The sequence below is a fragment of the Euphorbia lathyris genome, chromosome 6, assembly GCF_963576675.1.
Source record: "Euphorbia lathyris chromosome 6, ddEupLath1.1, whole genome shotgun sequence".
Taxonomy (NCBI): Eukaryota; Viridiplantae; Streptophyta; class Magnoliopsida; order Malpighiales; family Euphorbiaceae; genus Euphorbia; species Euphorbia lathyris.
Window position 1 is genome coordinate 7,971,390 of NC_088915.1, and position 27,359 is coordinate 7,998,748.

The window sequence follows — 27,359 nt, forward strand, 5'->3', positions numbered from 1 at the left end:
ATCCTGGACCCGCCACGCATATGACCGACCCGCCATGGTCGTCAAAATAAACTTTTCTGTCCCGAATTTCGGGTCAGAAAACTAAAAAAAAAAAAAAATTGAAAAAAATTAGAAACACGTACCGAAATGAGCCCGATTGACTTTCCTTTACCTCCACGTCCAGCCATAATTAGTCCGGATTTTCTTTTGGTTTGAACTAAAGTGTTTGGAAGTTAGAAATTGAATTTGAACTTAATATTGTAAATATAAAGGAAGGGGCAAAATTGTAATTTGAAGGCGGTACGTGGGAATTAAGGGGCGGTGTGAAGCAAATCACAATACAAATCCTAATTTATTGTGTCTAATACTAATTGTTTGAGATTGACGCGCGCTGACAAGGAAAAAGTGATGACACATGGCGACATGTAGGCAAAAGTGGTGCCATGTAATTAATTTAAAAAATAAAAAATAAAAAAAGTAATTTAACGTTAAAAGAAAAGAAGTTCAAGATTCCCTAAACGACAGAAATCGATTCTCTCGACTAAAATCCCTTATCCAACCTCTGTTGAACCCTAACATCTGAACCCTAAAATCGAATTCGACAATTGCTGGAATTCAAGAAGTTGCTGGAATTCCACAGGAACAAATGGGAAAGGAAACGTTTGATTTCGTGAAATAGGGTTCTATACCATTATTCCAAGTGTGCCAGCCACTTTCTCAGGTTAGTTTATACTGAAATTAGTTTAGTTTGGTTAAAATATGGTTGTCTTAGTATAATGATTATAAATGAAAAAGTTAGGGCAATAATATTAGATTTAGGGTTTCGAAGTAAGTGGGAACAAATTTTATTTGCTTAGCTTACCTTTAGCCCTTTGTTTGCAGTTAAATTATTGTTCTTTTGATAGCTTTTTAGCTATAGTCTGAAAGATTCTCATGTTTATTGATTTTTTTCTTTTCCCTGTCAGTGTACAACATGGGTGATATGTTATTCAATATTAGGTGGCATCATGGTGGGAATTTAAAATCAAATGAGAAGGGTATACAGTACATTGGAGGGAGTGTTGAAGTTTTAAGAGAATATAACGCAGACAAGCTTTCAAGATTGGATCTCCTGTGGATTCTAAGAGAGCACTTTAAGTACATATTTTGGGGTCCTCTTTACTACCAGCCAAAAGGGAAACTTAATTTTGTTGAAATTGTGAAGGATGGTGATATTTGGGATATGATAAAGGGAATAGAATCAGAAGGCACTGTTGATGTTTATGTGGAAGCTGTTGATGATAGGGCTAACGTGGAAGGTGGGGTCCACAATGGTGATGAGCTGTCAAGTGTGGCTAACATGTGTATTAGGCCAACTTCTACTACAAGCACCTATTCTGAACCACTTAAAGAAGCAGCACCAACTTCTGAGGCTGAAATAAATGTAGAGGAAATAAATACTGAGGCTGATAAAGACAACTCAGATGCAGGTGAAGAAGAATATGATGGTGGATCTGATAAAGAGTCCAAAACCACAGATGATGAACTCTATAACGTTGAACTTGAAGATGATGAAGACAGCAATGCAGATGAGGAGGTAAATGAGATCAAACAGTCAGTATCAAGTTATAGGAAAGAAAGATCTAGGAGGAATAGAGGCGTTGGACAAAAAGAAATTGAGTTAAGGGAAGCAGGTCCTGATATTGGTTTCCATGACTGGTTGAAGGAAGGTAATAGTTATGTTGGGTTATTGGGTGGCGATGAAGATTATATTGGAAGTTCTGATGATGATAGCTTTGCTTCAGATGAGGATGGGGAAGAGGTTGAAAGTGACAGAGAATTGACTGGTAGAAGAAGACGCACTAGGGTCCATTATGATCCCAACTGTGAAGAGCCACTGTGGGAGTTGGGCATGATTTTTGAAAGTAGTGAACAATTTAGAGAAGCATTGGCCAATTATGCAGTGAAGAAAGGGGTTCAGTTGACAATTAGGCCAAATGATTCAAATAGAGTGAGGGCAAGATGCTTGGCAAACTGCCCATGGCACCTGTATGGAAGTAAAAACAAAAGGACAAACAATTTCATGGTCAAGACATATCGTCCAGTGCATAGTTGTTATAGGACCAACACAAACAGGCATTGCAATACAGTATATTTAACAAAGTTTTTGAAGAAGAAGGTGACTGAAAACCCAGGAGTTAAAATCTGGCAACTTCAAGAACATGTGAAGAATACTCTGGAGATCTATGTTGGCAGAACAATATGTAGAAAAGCAAAGTTGAACATAATGAAGGATTATATGGGAGATTATGTGAAGGAATTTGCTAGACTATACGACTACAGGGATGAAATCTTGAGGTCCAACCCCGGATCTACATGTGTTGTGCTTGTTGATAGTAAAGAGATTCCTGTGAAATTGTTTTTCAGGGGTTTTTATGTCTGCTTTGATGCATTGAAGAAAGGATTTACAGAGGGTTGCAGAAAATGTATTGGGATAGATGGGAATTTCCTAAAAGGAACTGTCAAGAATATGATGCTGGTTGCTGTTGGGAAAGATGGGAACCATCAAATATACCCGATTGCTTGGGCAGTAGTGGATTCAGAGACCAAGGAAACATATAAGTGGTTTCTCAATTTGTTACAAAAAGACCTTGGTTTGGGCAATGGAGATGGGTTGTGTATTGTTACAGACATGCAAAAGGTATATGATTACATTTACTAAGTATGAATTATGTGCTGGTTTAATGTTTTTACTGTGTTTATACGTGTGCTTTATTTCAAGATAATGCATAGTGTCTGGTTTAATGTGTTTAATGTGTTTATAGTATGAATTTTAGTATAATGCATAGTTCTGAATTTCTGTATAGGGATTAATTCCTGCAATTAAGGAAGAATTGCCAAATGCTGAACATAGAAGATGTGGGAGACATGTCTTAGCTAATTGGTCAAAGAAATGGAAAGGTGTTGAGCGTAGGCACTGTTTTTGGAGAGTATGTAAATCCACATTTGAAGCTGAATTGAAAGACAATCTAGATGCTTTAGCAAGATTAGGTGATAACATTGTACAAGAATTGATGAGTTATGACATTGACCAATGGTGTAGAACTTATTTTCCGTTTACAACTTGTTGTGATGTAGTTGATAACAATATGTCCGAAACTTTTAATGGTTGGATATTGGCTGCAAGACATAAGACTGTGATCACCATGTTAGAAGAGATTAGGTTGCAAATGATGAAGAGGATAGCAGATATGAGAAGTTTTATGGAGAGATGGATATGTGATATATCCCCAATGGCCATGAATGTCTACCAAGAAAACAAGTCTAAGGCAATGCAATGTATAATTCACTGGAATGGGGATGCTGGGTTTGAAGTTCAGGAAGGTCCTTATCGACATGTTGTTGACATGAAAAATCGTGTGTGTTCTTGTAGAGCTTGGGGGCTTCAAGGCATACCATGTCCCCATGCTATTGCTGCATGTCACAAACTAGGAGAGGACCCAACAAAGTTAATTGCTCATTGGTACCACAAGGCAACTTACAGCAAAGCATATGCAAACTGTATCCAACCGGTACTAAATATGAAAATGTGGCCTGATTCAACAAACCCACCTATTCTACCACCTAAGGTTAAGCCACTGCCCGGTAGACCTAGAAGAAATCGTAGGAAGTCTAAAGATGAGCCAAGTTCAATGTAATTTTCTCATAATAGGTACTGCGGTCAAGTTCAAACCATGCCTGTAGACCTGAAAACAACAATGTAAACAAGAAACGCAAACCAATAGAGAAACAAAATGCAAATACAAACAACCAAAGGATGAGAGGCTACGGGGTGATTATATCAGAAAGCACTGGAATTACAAGGCAACATGTAAGAGATGGTTAAGTAATTTATTTCCTATGTGATTGCATTTGAAGCTGAATTGATAGTAATTCCATTTGTCACACCCAATACTTATTGCATTTATTTTCTATGTGATTATGTAGTTTGGTACAGCAGAAATAGGTCAAGTAATTTCAAATGGCTCGCGTATTGTCAAGAATTCAAATGTGGTAACAGGAGATCTTGGCTACCATCCTACTAAAGAGAAATGGAAAGGAAAGGAGGCTATGACGTGTACAGAATTACAGAGATGTAGAGGGAAGAAAGAGATCGCAATGAGAACAAGAGCAGAGGTAGCAGCTAGAGCTGCATCTGCTGTAGCAAGAGCTTCTTCAGCTAGAGCTGCTGCTGAAAGATTTGCAATGACTTCTGCAAGTGGAATTGCTCGTGGAACTGCAAGTGGAAGTGCTTCTAGACAAAGTTCGAGCCAACCAGCCAACAGACATGGAAGCCAACCTCCAAACACAAGTGCAAGTCAACCACCCAGTTCTCAAGCGAAGACAAATCCTAATGTTGTTAGGTGGTACTGAAATTGTAATGATCTTCTGTCATGTTTGGACCTAGATGTAGTCATATGGTACTGTTTTGTGTATGATCATTTGGATCAATTTTGGACATGATTTTAGAATACACAGGTCATTTTTTGGCAACCATATATGGTTCTGTTTGTGTATGATCATTTTGATCAATTTTGGACATGATTTTATAATACACAGGTCATTTTTCGGCAACCGTATATGGTTCTGTTAGAATCGATGTTGTTTCATCCTCTGTGACTGTTAGAATCAGTAATAAGCAAGTTGTCCAGCACAAATCAAATCACTATGTGATATAATTCATCACTAATAAGCAAGTTGTCCAGCACAAATCAAGTTGCAAAAATAAGCTCAACCCGTCTCCTAATTCCTGTCATACTGCCGAGGACTTTCCCATTTTGTACAACTTGAATAACACCAAAGGCAAGCCCAATTGCCGAGTAAGTAAAGGACATGACTGCAGCTACTATTGAAAGCCACCATAGCTGATCAAAATCTGGAATTTTGGATAAAAAAATCTCTGCAATTCCAAATCCAATCATGTAAAGCCACCATAATAAAAGTCCAGTTACATGGAACACAATCTGGAATTGAAGATGTTGAGGTTTGACATTGAACCATAAACTCATGACAGAATAATCAGGTTACGGTATACCAATTCCGCCAATTTTTTTTTACAAGTCTATCAACTTTTTTGAGTAAGAATGGCATTACAATTTATATTTGACAATCAAACAGTACAATTCTGAATTTGGACAATTTTATCAATCAACCATTACTAATTCTGTCAAGGGAGTTACAATGATACCAAATAGTTGTCTGCAACTACCAAATACTAAATAGAAATGGAACACAAATTTTTTACCATTACAAAATTGCTACCACAGAAAAAACACAAATACCCTAACCTAGCATCAACCTAATCTAAGCATGACTTTCTTCCACGAGTTTCCTTCTTTTCTTCCTGCAAGATCATCAAGTTCCTCAGTATATCTTTTTTTTTCTTGTTCAATATTGACCAAATAATCTGCCAATCCTTATCTGTCAAAGATTCATCAAACCATTTGAAAAAGCCGCAATTTATTCGATTACCCTGAAATCAGATTTATAGATAAGCATAAGAAGATGAATTTGTATAAACAAGGAACCTGAAATTCTTCATTACAAAAATGGAACCTCAATCAAAACTTACCCCATACTTAATGCATCCAAAAAAGCGTCTTCCTGGGTTTGCTGTGCTCCGTGATGTTCTTAAAATGGCATTCTCACCACAATAGCACCTTGGTATCATTTTAATTCTCAAAAATTAAGTACATGAATCACACAATTGAAAACGAGTAAGAATGTTAAAAGAAAGTCGCAAATAAGAAGAGTAAGAATTTCGAACAAATAGTTGCTTTCAATTTCAATTTGGGGAAGAAAATCTTCAAATTAGGGTTTCTGATATTTGGGGAAGAAAGGTAGGTGGGTGGACATGTAAGGAAGAGGATGAATATTACCGTTGTTCTTTTGGGTAAAGGTGAGCAACGCGCTGAAGATGGATGGATATACACGCGTTGTACCACTCAGCTCCATGTAGGATTCGTGTATTTAGTAGATACGGAATTGGCAAGTTGAGGGAGCAGTTGAGACACCTTGTAAGTTCGGGGGGTCAATCTGCTTTTCTTGCCAAGTTCAGGGAGTTGGTGATGTATTAAGCCAAAAATAAATTATGAAAGTTAATTGTGCAAAGAAAAATTTACTTTTTCTATTACACTTAACAAACGATCTAATAAAAAAAAATATTTCATATGGGAAAAAACCTTTTATACCGCTTTAATTGCCCAGTTTCTCATACAAAACAATGTCTACGAGCATTTTTAGATGCAAAATCACTAATAATATTGTCTATATCAATATGTCCTAACATATTTCTCTCAATACATAAAAAGTCTAGACCATTTAAATTTTCCTGTGACATTAATGATCTCAAATAACTTTTCAATAATTTTAACTTCAAAAAACTTATTTTCAGCAAATGCAGCGGTCACTATCATATTTAAGAGGATTCGGAAAACAATTGAAATATTTGGATAACAATATGTTTTTTTTTACAAACTCAAGAAATTCAAATGCTGACATTGCTAAAACCAATTTTAGTTTTTATGTACTTGATATTTTAAGAAATTCTATTTAGAATGGTGTGTTAGGGGTGACAATCTAGTTGGGATGTCTAGCCACTTAATCGCGTCCCAATCTTTCATGCAAAAAAATAAATTCTATTTAGAATATCGGATAGTTGTAAATAGTTAGTCTAATCATGATTAATATGTAACTTACCCATAATTATGTATCTTTTTTTAATCCGAGTAAAATTAAAAACCTACTACTATATTTGGGCCCTCCCTCATCATTGAGCCTTGGGCAGGCGCCCCTCCTGCCCATGCTCAGGGCGGGCCTGGGGGTAACTGTCGTAATCTTGTGAATGTGTTCTAATGAGTCATTGGATACGTGTCAGTCTCCGGTTGGTTCTGTAACTTTCAGACTGTGACGATGTTAAGTGATGCAACTCTGTCACATATCAAGCGTGTTGCCAGATGTCCTCATTTTATTGAGCATATGGGACTTTGACGGGTTTAAAAGAATTAGCTAACTATTACAAGTAGCGCTTATCGATTAAGAGGCGAGTAATGTCCTGGGCCTCCATAGTGTCAAGCGGCGCACTCTAGGTTGTACTCTCGTCATTTACACAACCGTTTATCTTAATCCAACAATTTTCCTTTCCAAGTCGTACGGTTGTTGGAACGGACGGTGGATATCCATCCACGTGGTTAAAAAGTACAGTTTGCATTTTTTTTGGAATATTTCTGTCTTCAGATCTGAAGGTTCATGTGAGTTTTTCGGATCCGAAAGATGACATTGATCCATGTGTAGAAAATTTATAGGGTATCAAATGGTTTTGATTTTTTGTTTCCAACGTCTAATATACTCATTAATCAATAGAATTTTCGAGTAAATTACACTATTGGTACCTGAATTTTATCCTAGTTCACACTTTGGTACCTAGATTACATTTTGTCCCAAAAATATACCTGAAGTAATGATGACTGAACAATTTATTATATTTTACCGATCAATAGCCGGTCCATGCGAGTTTGATGAGTAAATTACAATGACGATATCTAAACTTTATCCTAATTTATACTTTGGTACCTAGATTTCATTTTGTCCAAAAAATACACGTCAAGTAAAGATGACTCAACATTTTAATACATTTGACTGATAAGTGATCATTCAATGTGAGTTCTACCATTTTAAATTAAAAATTGTGACCCATTATACACTCAATTAATATAAAGTATTGTAATTTTATGTTAATTCAGTGTATGATGAGTCTCAATGTTTAGTTCAAAATGGTCAATCTCACATTAACCGGTCACTAACTGATCAAATAAACTAAAATTTTCAGTCACTTTTACTTGAGTTATGTTTTTAGGATAAAATAAAATCTAGGTACCAAAGTGTGAATTATGGTAAAAATTCAGGCACCGTTGGTGTAATTAACTCATGAAACTCTTATTGACCGGTCATTAACCAGTAAAATATACCAAATTGTCCAGTCATCATTACTTCATGTATATTTTTAGGACAAAATATAATTTAGGTACCAAAGTGTGAATAAGATAAAGTTCATGTACCATTGATGTAATTTACCTGAATTTTTCTGCGTGTATACATATAAGTATAATTTTAAAAATTTATGGAAAAGTTTGGGTAAAACATGGGATAAGAGTCAAAATTATTCCTAAGATTTTTAAGGAAGTTCAGATTTGATTGTAATGTACGAAATGGTATAAATTTACCCCTAATATTTCTGAGTAATATTGATTTTAATCATATCTATATCTAATTGAAAATTTGAACGAACGGGGTTTGACAATCATATCGAACCTTCTAAATCGGTTTGTCGATGAACTAAATCAGTCTCGTACACTGTTTATTGATTATTTTTAACTATATTATTAATACAGTAAAATTTTAGACAATTTTACAAAAAAAAAATTATAATTAACTTATACGTGACAGACTTAATTATTAGCATTTTAACATTTTCGAAGTGAAGACGGTAGCGAAGCTAGGATTTTAAATTAAGAGGGACAGATTACACATGACCCGGTTTTAAATTGAGATCGACATGTAAATTTTTTGGTTTCATAAAGTTGACTTGCCAATTTGAAAATGGCATGATCATTAGAAATTATTATCGATAGACTAGTGTACGTTTCTTGTTTTTATTTTTAAATCACTATTAAGGTAACTATCTCTAAACAAGCTTGTATTCCTTTTTCAATTGGCTCTAAGTACAGAGATGAAATTTGGTGTGATATTGTGTATATGGATGCTTTTTACTTGTTGTTGGGGAGGCCTTGGCAATACAACCATCGTGTTTTATAACTCGTGAAAAAATTCTTGATCGGAGCACTTCCCTGTGAGGTCCCGATAAGATCAGCTGGGGTTACTCCGATGCCAAAGTTAGTAATATTCTTAAGAGAATAATCAGTAACCACAAAGTAGGGTTAGAATAATGTGTGTGTGTGTACCTTTGATCCCAGGAAGCTGAGGTATTTATATGCAATTCTGTAACAATCACATTAATCCCTTTTATTGTCCTTGAATGTGGGTTTCGATGTTACTTTAGTTATACTCGATGGTTTCAGTATTAATGGAGTTGTTAGTATCATCAATGTCGAAAGTTTCTCCTTGATAACGGTTTAGAGACCCCTAAATGGATCCGTCTCAAGAAACCTCATTATGTTCACCTGACGGATACTGATCTCTTTATTAATGGATATTAATTACCATTTAACTATATTTAGTCCCTTAATAGATGGTTATAAGTGCGTCTTTTGATATTCTTAGAACCGTCGAGGCGTATGTATACGCTCCTTGAGAACTATGGCGGGTCTCCATTACTCACTCTCATCGGACATATCTTGCTATGACGTGTCCCGTCATGGTCCACGTGGCGTGGCATAATGTTAGAGACTCCTTCCTTTTTCTTCATTATTTGCATATTCACCCATGCATTAATTATCATTAATTTCATATTAATCATGCATAAATTCCACTTTTATAAGGAATAATGGTTTGCCATTATTTCTATTAATTTCCCTTTATTCCTCGTTCTAGAATAGTTTGGGTTGTTATCAGAAACTCCCCTAAAGGTATTAAAAAACTCTTTAGGGCTGTCTAAAGCGTGTTTTATATTTAATGCTTTTCCATTAAACATATTTTCCTAGACCAATAGGAATGTGACATGTCATTTAAATTTTCTAAGCATCAAATAAGCCAATGAAAGTGCTCAGGAGTGTAACTCAAAGAACTCTCTTTTCTCAACTTATCAAAATATACCAATTTTTTTTTGCTTGGACTTGATAATTTCTTATTTGTCAAGCTTCTTACGTACCCCATTAATTTTTTGGGAATCAAAGCGATGTAGTTCTACCGTTATTCTAGACATTCGCCACTGTAGGCTTTATTCCCTATTTTAAGCTTTATCGCTTTTCTAGGGTTTTGGCACTCCAAGCACTTGCCTTTTTAGCCTTTACTCATTTTCTAAAGTGTCTTTACTTAGTTTTGGTGAAGGCGAGACTTCATCATTTTTTATGAAGACAAGGCTTTTTTTATGAAGACACATTGTCTTTTGATGAAGATGAGGCTTCATTGCTTTTGATGAAGAAGATTCACGAATTGTAGCTTTATCTGGGCGTTCTTTGTGCCATTCGCCATTCGATAGGCTTTACTTTTGCATCTAGGCATTCGCCTCGTGGGGCTTTTTCCTGCGTTCGCCATATTTTGCATTCGCCACATTGGGCTTTTTCTTAGGCGTTCTTTGCGCCATTCGCCATGTTAGCCTTTGAAGACTTTTTCTTGAGGGTTATATTTTTTTTGGAAAGGGAATACCCCGCCCTATTGTAACTCAGGATCCACGCCATGAATGGCGAATTCCTATTAATTGGATGAGCGTACCTTTCTGCATTGTTCTTTCGTCTATCTAGAGCGACACACACTCGCTTTTCAATCTCATCATTCGTGTGTTCGATGTTGAATCGTGATGGTGAAGCTGACTCTTGATCTTGATCTCGATCATGTTGAGGCTATGCTTGGAACTATGGTCTAACGCAGATGGATGGTGTCACAACCGTCAAAACCATTTTATTTAGCTTTGAATATCTTGACTCCGTTTCCTTCAACATTTTGCTAACATAATAGATGAGGAATTGTTTTATACCTTGAAATGCTTGTTAACAATCTTCTGTACATTCAAATGTTTTCTGCTTTTTTTATTATTTCATAAAATGGCAAACATCTTCTGATAGAACAAGATATGAACCTTTCTAGCACGATGATCCGCTTGTTCAACCTCTGGATCTTGCTCACAATTTGTGAGGCTTTCATATCTAGCACAACTTTTACTTTATCTGGATTTGCTCTACCTCCTTTTTGGTTAATGACATAGCCAATGAATTTTTTCTAAAGTAGCTTCGAATGTACACTTCTCTGGATTGAGCTTTATTTTTCATGCCAGTGTTTGGCGTTGGTTGTAGTATTAGCGATTCCCTTGTACTTTGTGGGTTAGTACTGAAAGAGCTCCAAAAGTGGGGCATACCCTATCCATTATTAAAAGATTGTGGTAAGACATAAAAGCTATATTCACTTACCTTAGGGGTCAATGGCTTGATCCATGGAACATACTTCATGTCGAAAGACTATTTACATTGACCTTGTTGACAAATATCATATATGATGCAATGTCTCTTTATGAAATTTGTAGTTTATCTTGGAATCAACTTAGTAATTCCTTCACGTTAGTCCCTGACTCTAGAATGAACTTAGTCAAAGTATAAAACCAAATAAATATAATATGCCAAACAAATTCATAATAGAATTTTAATCGTGCTTACTTTAATAATACTATATATAACGGTCATAACCATAAAGGTTACTATTGCATATAAATATCATAAATCATTTTTAATAATAAATAACCATAATGACAATGGTTAAAAATAATGTCTTTTTGCATTTTAATGCACATTATCACCCCAAATAATAAATTTATTTTAAATATCGTAAAAATTATAACTTTCAATATTGGGTAAGATATAGTTACTATTTACTTGTAACTAATATTATGCTGCATTAATGGAATTCATAGATCATTAAAGCCACGTTTGGAGGAAGTGCAATTAAAATAAGATAAGTGATGGTTTAATAATATAGTTATATATAAAATTACTCTTATATTATTTTATTTGTATAAATAAAATAAAGGACAAATGGTAATTTTGGAAAAAAAAGACATGTACCATGATTCTCCTTCAATTTGGAGTGTAAAGAAAATTACCCAAAATTCACCCTCACATACCTTCAAATACCGTCATCCAAACAATCTCTAAGGAACTCTCATATATATCCTAAGAACCTTGCATCAATTAATGTTCTCATTCGAAACTGACATTTGTACTCTTTTGTAGTTAGCTCAGTATATGAAAGTTTTGTTTATCCAAGTTGGTAATTCATCAGCCCATAATGGCCTTAATAGGTAGGGACAATTACAAATAGACTTAATATTTTCAAGTCTCTTATGTTGGTAAAAGAAATTCTAACAATGTCAAATAAACAATTTTTATATGAATAGACACATCTATAGATGATGGTGAATTGTACAAGAAAAAATCAAGGGTAAATTCAAAAAAAAAACATTGTGGTTTCATTTCTTCCAAAAAAACCCTTGTGGTTTGTTAATACAAAAAAAGGACTGTGGTTTGCGCCGTTACCCAAAAAACGAAAAATGGCTTAACACCGTTAAAGTGCTGACGCGGCACAGGGGTAAGGTTGGAAATTCAATTTTTTTTTATGTTTTTATTTTTTTTCCTCTCTCTCCTCCTCCTTCTTCTTCTTCTTCTTCCTCCTACTTCTTCTTCTTCTTCTCTCCTTCTTCTTACTTCTTCTTCTCTCCTTCTCCTTCTCCTTCTCCTTCCTTCTTCTTCTTCTTCTTCTTCTTTTTTCTATTCTTTTTTTTTTAATTTTCGATTTCCAGATTTCTTCGGAAATCTGGAAATTTTCCAGATTTCTGGCTCTGTTTTGGTGAAGAAAAAAAAGGAAAAAGGAAAGTGGAGGTTGACATTGGCACTTCAGACATGGAAATAAATGAGCAACCTGTTTCAGAAATTGGAGCTGTGGACATGGAGATCGAAACAAAACCGCAGAAGAAGCCATATACGCCAATTACACCTACAGTTCATACTGGCTTCTCTTTTTCAATTATACATCTTCTCTCATCAGTTCGTCTGTCAATGATCAGTCCTCATACAAAAGATTCTTTAGAGACTGGGAAATCTGATGAGCAGCAGAATGGAAAGCATGAAGCTAGCGCAAATGGGGTTGTTTCTCTTGAGAATGTGGATGCTGGTAAATCAGATTGTATTCTACAGGCGAATGTTCCATCTCTTACTGTACAAGAGACTGTGAACCGTGTACGATCAAATCCTAGGGACCCTTGTATTTTTGAGACACAAGAGCCACTTCAGGATCTTGTCAGAGGAGTGCTCAAGATATTTTCGTCAAAAACAGCACCATTGGGAGCAAAGGGTTGGAAGGCACTGGTGGTGTATGAAAAATCTACTAAAAGCTGGTCCTGGATTGGTCCTACGTCGCACTCTTTAACAGATCATGATATTGTAGAGGAGGTAACTTCACCTGAATATTGGGGCCTTCCTCATAAAATGCTTGTGAAGTTGGTTGATTCATTTGCTAATTGGCTGAAAAGTGGTCAAGAGACACTTCAACAAATTGGAATTCTCCCTGCACCACCCGTGTCATTGATGCATGCTAACCTGGATGAGAAAGAAAGGTTCAGGGACTTGCGAGCTCAAAAGAGTCTCCACACTATTAGCCTGAGTTTTGAAGAAGTGAGGGCTTATTTTCGCAAGGAAGAATTTTCCAGATTTCTGGAAATTTTCCAGAAATCTGGAAAATTTCCGAAACTTAAAAAAAAAGAAAAAAAAAGGAAGAAGAAGGAGGAGGAGGAGAGAAGAAGAAAAAGGAAGAAGAAGAATGAGGAGGAGAGAAGAAGAAGAAGGAAGAAGAGGAGAGAAGAAGGAAGAAGGAAGAAGAGGAGAGAAGAAGGAAGAAGGAGAAGAAGAAGAAAGAAGAAGGAAGAATGGGAAGAAGAAGGAAGAAGGAAGAAGAGGAAAAAGGAAGAAGAAGGAGAGGAGAGAGGAAAAAAAAAATTGATTTTCCGATTTTACCCCTGTGCCACGTCAGCACTTTAACGGTGTTAAGCCATTTTTCGTTTTTTGGGTAACGGCGCAAACCACATTCTTTTTTTTTGTATTAACAAACCACAAGAGTTTTTTTGGAAGAACATGAAACCACATGTTTTTTTTTTTTTTTAATTTACCCAAAAATCAAATATGGTTTTCTTTGTAATTTCTTCTAATAATTATATGCATGTTCATCCAAAAGACCGATCAGGCCTAAATCATCTGTAATTACCCGAGCATTTTTATGATATTTTAATATCAAATGACAAAATCACCTTGAATGGATGGATTTTTTTTATAAAATCTCAATATTAAGGGTCTTATACATGTATTTTGTACCAATTCAATGATAATAGCTTATTACACTTGTCATGCATAAAAATATGACTTCATCAGTGATATTAAACATGCAAGATTTAATGAAATATCTATCTTTATGACTTCATCTTTCGCAGTTTATTAGATTTATCATAATAACAAATAACGATATTCATAGCACTTCATAAGGGTGAGGAATCTCAATTTTCTTTAATTAAAATTGGAATAAGAAAAGGGATGAGCTTATCTTGTTTATCATAAAATTCCAGATTTAATGTAGAAAACTCTTTCCCACCAATATATGGATAGCCTTATCTTTGGATAGATTTGTTTGTACTGATTGAGCCAAGGTTTGAGATTTGACTCCATTGTTTTGTTCTTTGTGAAACTTCGCAGACATTCTATATTCATCGTGTAAATCTTATTAATCTTAGGATCCACCTTCACCGCACTAATTGATAACTCGTGAAAAAATCCTTGATCGGAGCACTTCCCCGTGAGGTGCAATTAGGATCAGCTGGGGTCACTCTGATGCCAAAGTCAGTAATATTCTTAAGAGAATAATGAGTAATCACAAAGTAGGGTTAGAATAATGTGTGTACCTTTGATCCCAGTAAGCTGGGGTATTTATATGTAATTTTGTAACAATCGCATTAATCCCATTTATTGTCCTTGAATGTGGGTTTCGATGTTACTTTAGTTATATTCGATGGTTTCAGTATTAATGGAGTTGTTAGTATCATCAATGTCAGAGGTTTCTACTTGATAACGATTTAGAGACCCCTGAATGGATCCGTCTAAAAAACCCTCCTTATGTTCACCTAGCGGATACTGATCTTTTTATTAATGGATATTAATTACCATTTATTATATTTATTCCCTTCATGGATGGTTATAAGTGCGCCTTTTGGTATTCTTAGAACCGTCGAGGCGTATGTATGCTCTCCTTGAGAACTATGACGGCTCTCCATTAGTCACCCTCATCAGGCATATCTTGCTATGGCGTGTCCTGTCATGGTCCACGCAGCGTGGCATAATGCTAGAGATTCCTTCCTTTTTCTTCATTATTTGCATATTCACCCCTGCATTAATCCTGCATTGATTATCATTAATTTCATATTAATCATGCATAAATCCAACTTTTATAAGGAACAATGATTTGCCATTATTTCTGTTAATTTCCCTTTATCCCTCATTCTAGAATAATTTGGGTTGTGATCAGTGTTAATTATAACGGACGAGCTAATAGTTATTCTTTTATGATTGGTGATGTTAAAATTGTGCTTGTCCCTCGTACGTTACGTTAGAAACCTACAATTACTTGGGAAAATAAAAATATGTTATCATTGTCCCGATTTGAAGAGGAGATTTAGGAATCAAAGTTAGTATATGTGTTGGTCAGTAAAGAGGTTGATTAAACCACTACAGTTCCACAAGCAACCCTCGCTTCAAGAATTTTAGGATGTATATTTCCCACAGAGCTTCCTGATGGTTTATCTTTACTATGGGATATCCATCATTATATTGATTTGGAGCTAGGGGCGACCCTCTCTAATCGAGCACACTATCGAATGAGCCCTAGAGAACATAAGGAGTTGCACATGTAGGTAGAAGAGTTAGTGTCTAAGGGGCATGCTCATGAAAGTATGATATATGTGTAGTTCCAGCCTTGTTAACACTAAAGAAGGATGACACCTGATGTATGCATGTCGATAGCAGAGCCATAAATAAAATTCATGTAACGATTCCCCATCCTTAAACTTGATGACTTACTTGATCATATTAGCGGTGCCACAATTTTTACAGAGCTAGATTTGAAAAGCGGATTTAATTAGATTCATCTTAGACACGAAGATGAGTGGAATACTTCCTTTAAAAATTGTGATGGTTTGTATGAGTGGCTAAGTATGTCATTCGGGTTTGTCTAATGTTTCGAGTACTTTCATAAGTGTGATGAACTAAGCTTTGAGGCCTTTTATTGGAAGATTTGTTGTGGTCTACTTTGATGATATTTTGATTTATAGTGCTTATCCAATAGAGCATAAGCAACATTTGCGGGAGGTTTTGACCGTGTTGAGGCGAGCTTGTTTTATGATGTGCATCTTTATGGCTCCTAAGGTGTTGTTTCTAGGATATGTTGTCTCTGGTGATGGATTGCAGGGTTGATGAATCTAAGGTGGAAGCAGTTCTGCAATGACCTCTACCGATAATGTGAATCTAAGTTTAGAACTAATCAATCATTTTAAAAAAGTCTGGTCAATTAAGTAAGTACAATGCATTGATAATGTGTAAAATACCCTTAACGTTCCACTTTTAATATAAAAAATGATACAATTTTACCCCTTAGTTTGGTAAACCAATAGCAATTTTATCCCTCACATTGACAAGTTGGATCAATTTCAGACATTATTATCAAACACAAATATTTGTTCATTGTTGTGCACTATTAATTGGATCTAAAAAAAAATTCACATTTTTTGTGATTTATTAATAGATTTGGAGATTAATATTTTTAAATTCGATAAAATATTTGAATTTTTTTATCAAACTCGTACAAAATTCAGTATCATTTATTTTATTTTTTCATGTATGTTTGTTTGGTGGTGACATGTTACTAATAATGAGTGATAAAATGATACATATGTGAAGAGTAGTTGACACGATTCAGACTGAGAAAACAGTTTGATGAATTATTTCTCAAATTGATCCAACTTGCAAGTAAAATTGCATTATTTTAGACGTTTCGGGTTAAAATTAATCATGACCGTCAATGTTTGGGATATTTTTGCACGTTAAATACTTAAATGTTTTTGTGGATTGCTATTTATCGTCTCAAATTACTTACCACTAGGACATTTTTGTCCTTTTCACTTTTTTAAACTCAAAAACTGAAATTCTCTCAAATTTCTTCAAAATTCAAAAAGCCGAACAACATTCATGGAACTTAAACACGGTAAAGGAAAAATAATAATGATTTTCCGGATAAGTATTTTTATTTGAAAATTGAATCGAAAATAACAGTTGCATCTCCAGATTCGAAAAACAAATCATCGAAAATGTACTAAACAGGTGATTCACACCATTCCGCCCAAATATAAATGAATGAACTATCCGTTTCTGTCTAGGCGGAAACGGGTGAATCACCCGTTTAGTACATTTTTGATGATTTTTTTTATATATTAATTAAATCGGTTAGTTTTTGGAGACGAATTTCAATTAGTGCAAATAGGAATTGTAGTTATTTGATTTTTTCGATGTTTTCGGATCTATTTTTATAAATCTAATTTTTGGTTTGAGGGAAACTATATCAAGTTTTTTGAATGGAAAAATGAAAATGGTAAAAATGTACAAGAAAAAACACGGTGATAAGTGATTTGGGGAATAGCAAAACCCATGTTTTTTCTTGAATAAAATAATAAAAAGAAAAGAATTTAGACAAAATTTCGAAGTCTTCTACTCTGTATGCAACTTCAAAAACCTCTGTGCCCTTCCTTTCGCTGTTTGAATTCTGATGCCATTCTTCATCTCTTTCTTTACAAATGTTGTTTCCCATTCGTTTCAGAAGTAATTCCATCCCAATTTCAAATTTCAACATGCTATTAAAAACGCCGGGAAGATCAGTGACTATTTTACACACCAACAATTATGTTCCGGAGCACATCTTCTTTCTCCGCCGGAAGCTCTTCTCTTCGCTTCCGTCTTTACTTCCAGTCTCCGATGTAGATACCCAGCTGAAATTTCTCTATGATAAACCCAATCCTAATAGCGACGACGCCGTTTCTTTCTTCCTCAAAGCTGTGAATTCAGGCAATTTCCCTTCTGATTCAGCTTCTGCCTCGCTCCTGGATTTTCTGGTTAGGTCTAGAGATTATGATTTGGCCTGTTCCGTTTATAGGAAAATGACTCAAGCTGGTATGTCACCTAGTTTTACATCTATGAGTCGTTTAATTGATTGTTTTGTGGATACGCTTAAGTTTCCATTTGCTTTTGCGGTTTTGGGTTTGATTCTAAAGCGTGGGTTTGTTGTTAGCACGCATATTATGACTCATATGTTGAAGGGTTTGTGTGCAAATGGTGAGGTTTCTGATGCTCTTCTGTTATTCAGTGAATTAAAGAGAAGTAATGTTTTGCCTAATGTGTTGAGTTATAATGCAATTATGAGTGGACTTTGTGAGGAGAAACGTCTAGAAAATGCTTTGGAGCTTTTAATTGAGATGGAGGGAACAAATTGTGAACCTAATATGTTCACTTACTCCATTTTGATGAATGGTCTTTGTAAGAATAATAGAGTAGAAAAGGCGGTGGAGTTGTTAGAGGAGATGAAAAGAAAGGGTTTGGAGGTGAATGCTGTTGTTTATTGTACCCTTATCAATGGTTATTGTAAAATGGGGAAATGGGATCCAGCCATTGCTTTGATGAATACTATGATAGAAAGTGGAATTCGGCCTGATGTTTTTATATATACGAGTTTGATTTCGGGTCTTTGTAAGTATGGACAGATTGCTAAGGCTTTAGATATGTTTAAACTGATGCAAGCCAGGGGTGAAAAGCCTAGTGCTGTAACTTATAATGTTCTTATTAATGGGTTATGCAAGAAAGGCCGTGTTTCTGATGCGTATAAGATTTTGGAAGCGATGTTGGAGAAAGGGGTGAAACCGGATGTGGTTTCTTATAATACATTGTTTTGTGGATTGTGTAAGACTGGTAAGGTTGATGAAGCAATGAAACTTTTTGTTATTTTGTGGGATAGAACTGATTTTCAGATAGATGTGATGACATGTAATACTCTAATTCTAGGTCTTTGTAATGATGCTCGACTTGACGAGGCTGTTAAGATTTATGATGGAATGGTTGAGAGGGGGAACTTTGGTAATTTGTTTACTTATAATACTTTGATTGGGGAACATATAAAGGCGGGATTAATTGGCAAGTCTATGCAACTGTGGAAACGCATGAATGAATTGAGATTTGTTCCGAATTCATATACGTACAAGGCTATGATTCATGGATTTTGTAAAATTGGTTTGCTTAATGTTGCGAAAGGACTTTTTACTAAAATGAGAGCATCTGGGATGTCTCCGACCTTGTCTGATTATAATATATTGATAGCATCGTTGTCCAAGGAGAGCAGCTTGGAGCAAGCAAGCAAGTTGTTTCGAGAAATGAAGAACTCAAAGTATGAACCAGATGTTACCTCATTCAATGCCATGATTGATGGGACTCTGAAAGCAGGGGATGTTGAATCAGTTAAAGAATTAATGAAGGAAATGCTTCAAATGGGTTTAACTCCTGATGCCTTCACCTACTCAATATTAATAAATAGGTTTGTAAAACTTGGATTATTCGATGAGGCTAAAGGTGCATTTGATAGTATGATCGACTCTGGCTTTAAACCGGATGCTCATGTGTTTGATTCATTACTTAAAGGTTTTGGTTCACTTGGAAAAGATGAAGACGTTAAAATTTTGTTTCAAAAAATAGCAGATAAGGGGATTGTTCTCGATGCAGAAATAAGAGATACCATCTTGAGTTGTATTTGTCATAGCTCGTTGGGTGCTGATCTTGTGGATATTTTGCCATATTATGCCCCAGAAACCTCACAAAAAATCAGCACCTCATGCAATGAGTTTTTGGTGAAGATGCAGGAGTGTGAACCTGAATCTCAAATAAGTACCGTTTAATGTATTTTCATCTGCGAAATTTTCTTCTCGGTTCGCAGGTAAATCCAATTCCATTATGAGTTATGTATTCTTTGGTTGTTCTTTGCATTTTCAATTTTTCTGGCCGTGTTCTCTTTACAAGTTGCTTTTGGAAATATGTTTCATAACCTGTGGTGTGTTCTTTTTATGCCTTGTCTATTTCGTAGCAAGTGATATCCTCGTGATGCGGCTAGGATACACATTTTCTTAAAGGGTCTTGGTTAATGTGCCAATGTATTCTCCGAATCTAAATTTCGTATTCCTGTCATTCTCGGTGATTATTTTGTTATAGTAAAGTTTCGCTTTTAATAATCAGGATCATAGTTGTTAAAGGCGCGCCTCAGTCAAGGCTCAGGGTCTTGAGCCTTGAACCCAGAAAATGAGGCTCTGTACAAAAGGCTCTCGCCTTGTGCGCCTGGCGGTTTTTACTTAGGGTTTTATTTTTTATTTTTACAGTTTTCTATAAAATAACTGTTTGATTGATCTCAACCACTAATCTAACTTAAATAAGATTAATCTTAACCCTTAGTTTAAATAAGATGAAAATGAAGAGGTGGAAATTGGAGATGAAAATGATAGTGGAGTAGACTATGGAGAGGACGATTTTAATTTGGAGGATGATCTTGATGATGATGCTTATTAGTTTTTGTTGTGCCTGTTCTTTTTGATTGACAATGAATGGTCATTAGTTTAGTAGTTAGGTATTTTAGGTTAAGATGTTCAGTTTATGTTAGTGTCTCTACGAAGTATGAACTTAATTTGGTGTTTTTGACATTTATGATTTAGTAATATTTTCTTATGTGGTTTTGTTTTTGTTTGTGTGGTCATAAGTGTTTTTTTTTTTTTTGGTTTATGCTTAACTAGTAAACGTTGTTGTCGTGTGACCAAGTGGTCACGAGTTCGAGTCTTAGGAGCGGCCTCTTGCCAAATAAATTGGCAGGGGAAGGCTTGCCCCCAGTACACCCTTGTGGTGAGACCCCTCCCCGGACCCTCGCTCAGCGGGGACGCGTAGTGCGACCGGGCCGCCCTTTTTTTTTATGCTTAACTAGTAAAAGAGTATATATTTCTTATTTATTTTATGCGCCTCGTGTTTCTAAGGCGCGCGCCTCGCCTTGCCTTCTTGAGCCTAGGCTCCAGGACCCCTTGGCGTCTTAGCGCGCCTTGCGCCTTCAACAACTATGATCAGGATGAAATGTACTTTTTCAGCTCTAGTGAGAATACTATACTTTAAACATGTGTCTATCCTCAAAATCTTACTAGTAAGAAGTTTCTTGCAAGAACAATGTCTTTGATCTCTTAATGGATCCGGAATTATCATGGATTTTCTGGTTCATATGATGACATATGCTCCTTTTTCATCATATGAGCTTAGTTGAGTTCTGGTTGCAGGTTTCAATTGGCCACTCTAATTTGTTGTTACATCAAACGTTTCTAAAAATGTCAAGAAAATGAAAATGAAAGGCCTTTGTTTGTCTAAATGAATCTCCTCCTTTCAAGTACTCGTCTTGTTCCCTTCCTGTTTTACAATTTCACTCAATGGCAATCTACAGATTGTAAGCAACTCCCTCTCTCTTAGACACACTCACTCCTGCAGCCCCGCACATGATGTACCATAATAATTTTGTCCTTGTAAATTTTAGGGGCAAATTACACTCATGGCCACTGAATTTTACTCATTTTCATGGTGTGATGACTAAATCAGTAACCGTAACATAAAAAAACCACTCATCTTTACAATTTCTAACATTATGGCCACTAAACTTTAACTAAGGCCTCAAAATGACAGTTAATAATTTCAAAATGGAATTTTTCAAGAATTAAAATTGTTTAGAACACATGTACCATGAAACCACATTTTTTATTTTCCAAAATCACCATTTCTGGAGCTTTCTCTCTAAAAATTCACTCCCTCTCCTAAAGTTGCTGAGAATATCATTAATTATTGATTTTTTTTTTTATTTTTTATTTTGAGGTTGTCGGTCATTTTGAGACGTTGATTGAAGCTTAGTGGCTATAATGTTAGAAAGTGTAAAGTTAAGTGGCTTTTTATGTTACGTTTTGAAGTTTAGTGGCCATACCATGAAAATGAGTGAAGTTCAGTGGTCAGGTGTGTAATTGACCCTAAATTTTAGCTCTATCCCGAGGCAAGAATTTTGATGAGCCTATATGCAAGCGGACATCACGTCGACATATAGAACTAAAATGGATAGCTTCGGCTACATAAAATTCTCAAATCTCTGCACCATTGTTTGTGTTTGTCAATGCAAAAATCTTGTTCTAGTGTTTTGGGATTTCTGGACTGGAATATGTTTAGCAGTTATAAATCAGTTAACATATATATATATATATATACTTTTTATGGTAAAATGTGGTGACTGAACTACTTCATTCCTCTTCCCATGCCCTTAGGTAGTGCTTGGATCCTAACATCGAACCTTTAAACTAAAAATTGATGAGATGAGTTTTGTAATATATATCAGTCCTAAAGTTCAAATATGGGATAATCACCTACCTTATTCCTACTGCAGAAATCCCTCGATTGGAAGGCCAAGGAATTTTATTGCTTGGAACAAAAAAGAGTGCTTTCTGGCTATGCCCTTTCCATTGGAAGTTTCTCGTCAGTTTCAGGTACGTCTGATAGTATGAAAACTTTAACTGAATAGGACACCGTGCCTGCTTAACGGAGGTGTGAATGGGGCAACATGAAACATAAGGAGAAATTTATAGAAGTTCATACGGATATAGTATAACTTAATTTTCATCCCTTTTAATTGTGATCTGCAGCAGGAAGAAATTTTATTGTAGGGTTTTCTTTCTGTTTCATGACCATAATGAATATCTTTTCTCCAAATTTCTGCTGTTCTGCTCTTTTATGTTGAACTAGCCTTTTGTGTTCGTCGCAAACATGGTAGTTAAGTGTTACTGCTGCTGTGCGAATGTCTATGATATAATTTAAAGCTAAAAAAATAGCTTTTTTTAAAAATAAATGAAAAACAAAAAATCTTATTTTAGGGACAAGGATAAGAAAATACCGATTATTTGAATAAATTGCAGTTAAAATGGATATGGAGGTGGTGGATTGGTGCTTTCCTCTTTCGTTTTAGATCTTTATTTCTTTTATTTATTAAAGTTATATATATATTAGAATATACTTCCAGGCTAGCTTAGTACAATGCCAATCATTTTACGTTTTATTTATTCAGTTCAGTTTTCGGTTAAATTCGGACTGAACTGACTGGCTGGCTGGTTGTTCCATTCCATGACCCACGTGAAAGAATGATTTTAGACAATAAGAACTTGTTCTTTAACTCTTGGTCCTAGAATTTGGGGCATGATACTGTCTATTAAATTAAATCTGTGCATATATATTAATGACTAGTAGACATACCGAATCTAAGTTCGAAAACAACAACAACAATAACAACAAAGCCTTAGTCCCGAAATGATTCGGGGTCGGCTAACATGAACCATCATATAAAACCATGAAAATCAAGTCGTGTCAGCGACACAGATTCGCTCCCTCCACTCCGTCCTATCCACTACCATATTTTCCTCAATTCCCAATAAACTCATATCACTCTCGATCACCCTCCTCCAAGTTTGCTTAGGTCTTCCCCTACCCCTCATCACTACATCCCTTTGCCACTCTTCGGTTCTCCTAACCGGCGCATCAAGCGCTCTACGTCTCACATGGCCAAACCACCTTAGTCGGTTTTCTCTCATTTTATTCTCAATAGATGTGACCCCTACTTTTGTCCTAATTATTTCATTACGCACCCGGTCCTTTCTCGTATGACCACACATCCATCTCAACATACGCATCTCCGCCACCGACATCTTATGGATGTGGCAGTGTTTCACTGCCCAACACTCCGTACCATATAACAATGCTGGTCTAATTGCCGTCCGGTAGAATTTTCCCTTCAATCTATTAGGCATGCCGGGATCACAAAGGAAACCCGTAGCACTCTTCCACTTCGACCAACCAGCTTTAATCCTATAAGCAACATCTCCATCTACTTCTCCATCCGTTTGGATAATAGATCCTAAATACCGGAAGCAATCCGAGGCCTGAACAACTCTCCCATCTAGGGTGATTGTCCCTGCCTCCCTACTCCTACGGCCGCTAAACTTACACTCCAAATATTCTGTCTTACTTCGACTCAACTTAAAGCCTCTAGATTCTAGAGTTTGTCTCCATAGTTCCAACTTCCTCTCCACTCCTTCTTTCGTCTCATCAACCAACACAATATCATCTGCAAACAGCATGCACCATGGTATACCATCTTGAAGTGAACTTGTTAGTTCATCCATAACGATGTCAAATTTTTCCTTTTTCTGGATATTTAGAACTTCTTTATCCTCATAGATTTCATTCAACTTTTAGTTCCCTGAAGATGTTCAAATTGATTATGAACTAACCTTTTTCCTTGATAAACTTTGCTGATGGCTTTTCGTTTTAAAGACTCCTAACTTTCTGAATTTTACAGACCCTTCGTAGAGACCTCCATATCCATGAAAGTCACTCTGCTACTACGCTTTTGTCCTTCTAAATCTGTTTGCATTTATTACCTGTGATTAGAAATAGTTAGTTTGGCTTGTTTTACTTAATTGAATAGTAGTATATCTTGCTGCTTCTTGTCTGGGTTTGCTTGACAGTGTTTAAGACCTTGTTTAACTCCTGATAATCTAGTTACTTCCCATGAATTTGATTGAACTTTTGGTTGATATAACTTCATAGGGAAGTAGTACTTCTTTAGTTTGGCTTGTGTCATGGAACCGTTTGAATGCACATTGGGCTTGAAGCGTGCACAAATGAGGCTGCTAGGATCCGAACCCTCCGGTACTGTGTCATGTAACCGTTTGAACTAAAAGCTTAAGCTGACAGTTAAATGCCCAATTCATATTAATATGGCTTAATACATTATTGCCCCCTGAACTTGTCCAAAAAGTTTGATTGGCCCCTGAACTTTTAAAGTGTTCCAATAGCCCCCTGAACTTGCGTAAAATGTAATCAATTTATCACTCGGTCGCAAAAAGTAAGTTAAATGTAAAAGATGTATTCTCCGAGTCTTAAAAAAAATAAAACGGCCAAAATCGGGATATACGGTTCTGATATTAGAGAAGACAAGTTTTATAGTTGAGCAAGTAATAACATTCTAAGATGCGGGAATACATGTTTCGCATTTAACTTACTTTTTTGCGACCCAGTGATTATACTTCACGCAAGTTCAGGGAGCTAACTGAACATTTTATGCAAGTTCAGGGGGCTATCGGAATGCTTTGAAAGTCCAGGGGCCAATCAAGCTTTTTGGACAAATTCAGGAGGCAAATGATGTATTAAGCCTATTAATATCTGACAGCTTGCATATCTTTTTCTTAGCTAATCATAGGGAGTAGTACCTTATTTACCAAGCTCTGATTAACTAAAGCATTCTGGCCAAACTTAAACATAATGTATTGGTAAGACGGCAACATAATTAGGGTAAATTACATCTATGGTACCTGAATTTTAACGTGTTTCACATTTGGGTACGCGATCTTCATTTTTGCACTTTAAAATAACTAAATTTAATGGTGACCTATTACTAAAATACATATGACCTTACGGTTGATCGTGCCACATCATCATTTTAGCTTTTTACAATTAAAGCCGTCTTTTCTAATTCCTGACAATGTAGGGCTAAAATTGATTTTACTTGGAAACGTTAGGGTTAAATTTGCATCATTTCATACGTTAAAGCTAAATCTGCACTTCCTTTAAAACGTTAAGGCTAAATTTGGTCTTTATCCCTTAAAACAACATATGATTTGTGTTTTTTTTAACATGTATTAATTTTTGATATTGATGCATTTCTTCTTGCTAGTAGTTTCAGTATTGAACTGGTGGCAGAACGAGCACAAGACATGACGAATAACTCCCAAAGGACGCAAAGAGCTTCCCAATTCTTCCAATGAATAAGACTAGAGTTCCCATTTGATCTCCACCGGAAGGAATTCAACATCTTGTGAATAGTATTGCAAACTGCAAATACAAGTAGGAATCTAGGAAAGCCCAATAGCATAAGCCGGAACCGCCTCATAGCATAAGCCGGGATCGCCTTAATGAGGATCTCTTTACCTTCCTATGACCGGAACTTATATGCATGCCAAGTTTGTATCTTCTTCCGGTTCATATGCTTCATGTAAGAAAAAGAATAAGTCTCCGAACAAGACGACATCCCCAAGTGAGTTCCTGACTTTCTTGATAAGGAGATTAGGGATGAGCATGAATTTTAGAGATTCTTGAATCGCACTGAATATCTGAATAAAAAGAACCAGAATTGAATTGAACTATTTGTCTTTTTTTCTTTTAGACTAAACCGAATTGTAATTTATACAATTGACTGCAAGGAACAAAAATTAGGCAAAGAAAATGAAAATAGATTCAAGCAAAAGAACTCAAAATTACCTCCTCATCGAACGGCTGCGAGCTTCTTCGGCCGAGTAAGAACCCGGTGTTCTATCGGAGAAGGAGAATGAGTCTCCGAAACTGAAAGGTTGAAAGGAGAGAAGGAGAGATAGATCTAAGAAATAGAGCAATGAAAGAAGCGAGAAGAAGATGGCCCAGATACCGAAGATGGTGAACTGAAAACGGCATCGTTTTCGTGTGTAGGGGTTGGAAATTATCGGTGAATGCCAAGGTAATACGGCCAGTCTGAAATCTAAGGGTAACATTGGAAAAATTTGGCAAAATTTTTCTAATTCTACTGTTCCCTATCTATCACTTTTATATGTATATATAATATTTTTGGAGATTTGTTAATATCTGGACTGACAATAAAACCGAATTGTATTGAATTAAACCGAAAGAAACGAGTTTTTTTTTTTTTTCTGTTTTTCTGTTTATAATATAGATTAATTATTGGATGAATATTCTTTCATAATAAATATTCTAATTCTATTTTGTTTTTTTTTTCAAAGGAATTAATTCTATTTTGTTATATATGCGCTACAGCACTTTAAAACTCTTTGTAATTATAAACTTTTTTTTATTAATTAAAAAAATATTATAATTTGTGTTCAATTTTTTTTTGTTTGATAGAAACACTTATATCTTTAATAGATGAACAATCAAGTACAACAAGAAAAACACAAGAAATGAAACCTTACAAGAACCATAAAGGCACTAAAACGACTACAAAGAGCAAAAATAACTCCACGTATTGCTTGACGTAAAACAGATAGTGGATTTGTTTCTGTCTTTTGTTGAATCTTTTTCATGGCTCGATAGATAATTTGATAAGCCAATGATTTTTTTCCGTGTTTCAGAATACGGTTAACCAACATGTTAACTAATCGATTACGATAAATTGGATCGATTTTGCAGTTTTCTCTTCTGCAGTACCTCGACGTGACATGAGCGTGCAGGGGGTAGGTCCTGGTGGGGAAGTTCTCGACACCTTTCCATACTTTGTATCTGGTGTACTTCACTTAATTTCCTCTGCAGTATTGGGCTTTGGCGGCATTTATCATGCACTGCTGGGTCCTGAGACTCTTGAAGAATCTTTTCCTTTTTTTGGCCAGGTGGGATACTTAACGCGTTAGCTACAGCACTGCACGGGTCGATACGCACAGCGCCCAGTATCCATCGTTTACGGCTAGGACTACTGGGGTA

The 27,359-nt window shown here is 35.7% G+C and overlaps 2 protein-coding genes across 6 annotated transcripts; both read left to right on the forward strand.

Annotated features, from left to right (window-relative positions):
- The first annotated feature begins 504 nt into the window (after positions 1-504).
- Positions 505-4,572, forward strand: LOC136232803 (uncharacterized). Of its 2 annotated transcripts, XM_066022224.1 has the most exons (4): positions 505-700; positions 945-2,659; positions 2,826-3,829; positions 3,946-4,085. In XM_066022224.1, the coding sequence occupies exons 2-3, from the start codon at positions 953-955 to the stop codon at positions 3,654-3,656; spliced, it is 2,538 nt and encodes an 845-aa protein (XP_065878296.1). In that variant the 5' UTR covers positions 505-700; positions 945-952; the 3' UTR covers positions 3,657-3,829; positions 3,946-4,085. The 2 variants fall into 2 exon arrangements, with proteins under 2 accessions (XP_065878296.1, XP_065878297.1); XM_066022225.1 differs by lacking the exon at positions 2,826-3,829 and having other exon boundaries at positions 3,946-4,572.
- A 12,870-nt stretch (positions 4,573-17,442) lies between these two features.
- LOC136232623 (pentatricopeptide repeat-containing protein At4g28010) lies at positions 17,443-26,607 on the forward strand. Of its 4 annotated transcripts, XM_066021860.1 has the most exons (4): positions 17,443-19,722; positions 22,231-22,330; positions 25,573-25,929; positions 26,096-26,607. In XM_066021860.1, the coding sequence occupies exon 1, from the start codon at positions 17,543-17,545 to the stop codon at positions 19,682-19,684; it is 2,142 nt and encodes a 713-aa protein (XP_065877932.1). In that variant the 5' UTR covers positions 17,443-17,542; the 3' UTR covers positions 19,685-19,722; positions 22,231-22,330; positions 25,573-25,929; positions 26,096-26,607. The 4 variants fall into 4 exon arrangements, with proteins under 4 accessions (XP_065877932.1, XP_065877933.1, XP_065877931.1 ...); XM_066021861.1 differs by lacking the exon at positions 26,096-26,607 and having other exon boundaries at positions 25,570-26,035; XM_066021859.1 differs by lacking the exon at positions 26,096-26,607 and having other exon boundaries at positions 25,573-26,035.
- The last annotated feature ends 752 nt before the right edge of the window (positions 26,608-27,359 follow it).